At 33.5% G+C, this 5509-nt stretch overlaps 1 protein-coding gene across 1 annotated transcript; it reads left to right on the top strand.

The window, feature by feature from the left end:
- The first annotated feature begins 2020 nt into the window (after positions 1-2020).
- LOC149198102 (uncharacterized) lies at positions 2021-2380 on the top strand. Its single transcript, XM_089408925.1, has one exon. It carries the CDS (start codon positions 2021-2023, stop codon positions 2378-2380), a length of 360 nt encoding a protein of 119 aa, XP_089265051.1.
- The last annotated feature ends 3129 nt before the right edge of the window (positions 2381-5509 follow it).

Here is a 5509-nt window from a genome sequence, read left to right as displayed (position 1 = left end):
CCTTAAACTTTATTTGTGGTTAGCAAAGAAGCATGATGGTGTTCTAGCTTCAACAACAATAGTTGACTTGTAGGAGCACCCCATTAAACTCTCAGCCAATGACTTTGCAAACTAGCTCATCCAGGTTCCTAGTCTTAGCATTTTAAGCCTTGGCCTTTTAGGCTTGAATATTTACAATTTGTTTTATTTCCATGATTCTTGTAGAATAGTTGTTGTAGTTGTTTAGGATGGCTCAAGTGTCCATTTTGACATTATTTCTCTCAAAGTTTTATATAAATTAAGTATTATTAGTGCTATACCCCACTTAGCCTAGTTTCCTTTTAGTTAGGCCTATATTCTACTTAGATTTTTTGCCCATGCCTCACTTATTATATAGCTCAAACTCTCTAGTTTATAGACCAGTAGATCAATCTTTATATTTCTTGTATGATCTATGTAAACGTTTGAATTTCTGATAATAAAACGAATAGATACTTTATCTATATATGTTTGAATTTATGATAATAAAACGTGTGTGTGTGTGTGTGTATATATACCTCTTTTATTTAGGCTATAACTTTTTTTCACCATAATCATTTAAAATTAATTTATCTCATATAATGAGATCTACAATCTAAAAAAAATTGTTTGATAATGTTAAGACCCTTGTACTTGGTAGTAAAAGAACACCTTATAATTTCAAGGATATAATGACAATCATAATTTAAAAATTATGTAAAATTGATATTATAAAATTTGAAAAAATAACCATGAGCGTGATCATTATGGTCTCAAATTTTTATAGATCTTTTCAAGGAAATTCCATTATTTAGATGCTCAAAGTTAGTGCTAATAGAAACATGTGCATTTTTTTTTGCATGAAAAATAACATATGCCTCTTAATAAGACATCTCAAATTAAAATGAATTCATTTTCCTACCTTTCATCCTTCTACACCATAACCAAATTCATTAGGAAAATATGTCATATTATCCCTCCAAATTAATACATTATTTGTTTTTCCATATTTACATTACTATTAACCTATTATAAAAACTAATCATTAATTTATACTAACTTATAATTCAATACTATTAATCATTAATATAAATCTTTAAATTATAATTATATAGTTATACAAAGAATGTTGCATTCAGTCCATTCTTTTGCTTACTCAACTAAGCAATTTTGAGAAGGGATCTTGTAAGTACCTCATTTCTAGTTGATATTATATTGTACCAAGTGGTATCATGTATTTTGTATCTGCAAGCTCTCACGTTATTGAAAAGAAAGGTGAAGATAAATATGTCTAGATAAGTAGCACCTTGTCATATTTTTATTAAGAATGAATGTTTTATGTAACTTAACTTTCAAATTTTAGTGTATTGTCATTGGCATATTTATAAAAAGCTTATAAAAAGAAAGCAATGCAAAATCAGTGAGAAAATTTGCCTTTGCATCATATTTATTCTTTGTATTTGTAAGAAGAATGAACCTTCCTATTAATAATATTATACGTGACAATTATTCTTTGAGATATTTTAATAATGCAAGTTTCTTTATGTTCGTTATATAACTTACGATGATTCTTGTCATATATATTTATTGTTTGGATGCACATTTTTTATAAGTTGGTTATTTATAAAATTAAATATATGTGAATAATATGTTTAATTGTTTTATTAATATGAAATTATAATATTTTATGTAATGAAATTTGAATTAATTATTTCTGATATAAAATTAGTTGGTTTAATAATGATAATGGTAAATTAATAATGTAAATAATTCTATATAATTAAAATTATTTTTTAACTATTAAAATGTTTGAAATTTCTCATTTTGCTATTAAATATATGAGAAAAAGTGAAATCGTAAATTCTTTGTTAATTTCAATTTATATAAAATTTATTATTAATAAAAAATTAAAATTAAATGCTTACTTTCCATATATTTGTGGAGTCACTGATAAGTTAGCTAAAGTTCTCATGAGGAAAGATATCAAAACTTCATTCAAATCCTTGACGACCATTAAACAAGAATGAAATCTGTCAAGGACAACTCAGAGCACCGCCAGCAGAAAGGTTTTTATATGATCAATTGCTCTTGTGGAGAACACTATATTGGGGAAACAGGCAGGGCTGTCAAGATCAGGGTCAAAGAGCATGGTGTAGATATCCGTAATGAAAGAACTCGTTCTTCAGCTTTAACTGAGCATGCAGGCAAGACAAACCACCATATCTGCCTTGAAGACACAAAGGTCATTGCCATTGAGAAACATCATTTCAAGCGTAAAGTGCGAGAGGCACTTGAAATCATCAAACACCCGCACAACCTCAATAGAGATGGAGGCTTGGAAGTTAGCAGAAATTGGATTTCCCTTCTCCCCCACATTGAATAAAACCCCCCCCCTTCTCATCAACCTTACCATTCTTCATCATGCCTGCCCTCTGCTGTTATAGACATTGTTGGCATTATGACACAGGTTTGGCGCTATGACACAGGTGTTGTCCTTGATGGCAACTCACTCAAATGACAGATCACAGTTCAGGCTCTCAGAATGAAGGAAAAAGAGATATACGCAGGTTCCTCTTAACCAAGTCGCGTATACACGCGGGATCGCCGATCAAAAGGCGCATATATGTATGCACACACTTTCATGCAAGGAAAAGCGCATACATGTGGGAAAACTTATTTTTTGGTCCATGGTATTTAGTCCTTGGTATTTGGACCTATGGTTTTGGACCATGGTATCTCGTCCGAAGTGTTGAACCCAGGTATTGGGTCCATGGTATTGATTCTCTATGGTTTTGGACCATGGTATTGAGTAAGGCCTAAGACTATAAAAGGGGAAGGAGATCATTAGGCAAAGGAATTCACTCAAGCATTGAATATCTTATGAAGAGCAAGATCTGGAATATTGGTCATTGGGTTATGGTGCATAGCTAGATTTGAACCAAGGAGGAACCTGAGCGCTAGAAGAAGGATAAGTTCTATTGATGGGTCAAGATCTTAAGGCTTGAATAGTAGTATCTTTGTGTGATTTTGATTTGTTATATTTGGTGCATGACTTGATCTATAAATCTGATAATCTGGGTATAACTGATGTCTGAATAAGTGAAAAGGGTAAATTATCTTTTATAGATCTGTACGTAGGTTCAGCACAATAGAGGCACGTATACACGCAGGTTCAGTAATTCAAAATAGCGTATACACCGGTTTTCCTTAATGCAGAAGCATATGCACACAGGTTTCACGTATTGAAGTAGCGTACGTCTCATGAAATATGTTTTAGCTAATTCTGTTTATTGCTGCAGTGTTCTGGGTTCAAGATTGGTTTCTGGTTATTGTTAACATATTCTGGTTACAGCATTCAGAGAAGTAATTGTTTGATTCAGTTTTGATTGAAGCAAAAGAGATTGGTTGATGCCGATGTATTTGATGTTTGATTATTGTTATTGATGCATCCAGTCTGAAAATTTATGAAACGTGGTCCTTGGAAGAAAAGAGAAGGTTGTAGCCTTTTGTAGGTCAGCATCTACATACTAGTACATCAGCTAGTACAAGAGATAAGGGGGTTGTAGCTCCCTTCCAGGAGAAGATGGAGAACGAGAGAAGGTTGTAGCCTTCTGCAGGTAGAAGCCTGCGTACTGGTATAAGACTGCACCAGTACAAAAACATTGTAAAAAGAAGTTTCTAATTGAAAGAAGATAGAGACGAATTGCAGCAGGTGGTTTTCACTCACATTGGATTTCCACCTTATATCTTGTGTTCTTGTGTGTGACTGTCTGCTCTGTTTTACTGTTCCTGGTTACTGTTTATATGGTTCTGATATACAAATTAATGATAAACATCTGAAGAATAAATTAAATTATAAGTCTGCAGGTTATACGCGTGTTTCCTTAACTGCAGTTTCGTATATACGCAGTTTTAACTAACTAAAGTAGCGTATACAAATCTGATTATGAAATGAAAAATAATTGACTTGATAATACTGATTCACCCCCCCTCTTAGTATTATTTCCAACAATTGGTATCAGAGCAGGTCCTTCAGAAGAAGCTTGATCGCTTGAAGGAAGATCTATCATCATGAGCAACTACGAAAAGGAGGCATCTATCAGGCCACCAATCTTTGATGGGAGCAACTTCGTCTATTGGAAGGTAAGAATCACAACCTATCTTCAATCTCTTGGTACAGAAGTTTGGGATATCGTGGAAGGAGGATACACATTTCCATCAGCAACTCCTATAGATACGACTGGTAAAAAGCAGTATGAAACAAATGCAAAGGCTGTCAATACTCTATTGGGGAGTCTATCTCAATCAGAATTCGTCAAGGTTATGCAGCTCAAAACCGCCAAAGAAATATGGGACAAGATCGTTCTAAGCTATGAAGGAGACGATCAGGTAAAACGTGCAAAACTACAATCTCTCAAAATTCAATATGAAACTCTCAGAATGCAAAATGATGAAAGTGTGGCTAATTATTTCTTACGTATAGATGAGATTGTTAATCACATGAAAAACTTGGGTGAAGAAATAAAAGAAGTCACTTTAGTTGAAAAGGTTCTAAGATCTTTATCCTCTAATTTTGAATCAAAGGTGTCTTCCATAGAAGAAAAGCAGAATCTTCAGAGTATTACCATGTCACAGCTGCACGAAATCCTAAGTGCTTTCGAAATTAGAAAAGGGGGTCCATCAGACATGAGAGAAGCCGCATTCAAAGCTTCAGAAAAAAGAGATTACAATGAGTCAGGACATATGTCAGAAGGAGAGGAAGAATCAAACTTTGTTAAGAACCTTCAACGGGGTTCTGGAAGATTCAGAGGTAAGCTACCTTTCAAATTCTTTGCTTGTGGAAGAGTCGGTCACTATGCAGCTAAGTGTCCTCATAAAGATAAGCTTGACAAAGGTAAGGAACCAGTTAGATGGAACAAAAAACAAAATGTAAGTAAGAAGAGCTATTATACACATGAAGACAATGATGGATTTTCAATTAGTGATGAAGATGAACAATGTAATGATTATAGACTTTTGATGGCTTTTGAAGATGATGATTTCTTGGATGCTATAGATGAAGATGATCTCTATGAAGAAATTTCTAAACTTAAAATCTGTTTAGAAGAAAAGAGTATGATCATAGATACTCTGACATTCCAACTTGCTGAAAGGGAAAAACACAATGAAAAGTTAGAATATGAAATTGTGGGACTTAGAAAAGATATTGAGAAAACAAAAGCTCTTAATCTTAAATTTGCTAAAGGATCTAAAACTTTAGATGAGATTATCAAAGTGCAACATTCTCCTCTAATCAAGATAGGTCTTGGATGTACTGAAGAAGCATCTCAAGCACAGAATCCATCCACCTCCAAAAGTTATCTTGATGCAGCAAGGAGAAGTGAACAGGTTGACAATCGACAGTAAAGGCATAAAGTAGATCACCAGGTAAATCAGGGTCAATCTACTTCAAGGATGAACAGAGATCACCAAGTAAATCTGGGGCAATCTACTTCAAGGATGAACAGAAGCT

Source organism: Pinus tabuliformis, chromosome 2_2 (genome assembly GCF_031772625.1).
Source record: "Pinus tabuliformis cultivar Carrire ecotype Pingquan chromosome 2_2, CPIR1, whole genome shotgun sequence".
Classification (NCBI taxonomy): domain Eukaryota; kingdom Viridiplantae; phylum Streptophyta; class Pinopsida; order Pinales; family Pinaceae; genus Pinus; species Pinus tabuliformis.
The sequence above is the reverse complement of the archived record's forward strand: the minus strand, read 5'-3'. Positions and strand labels throughout refer to the sequence as shown.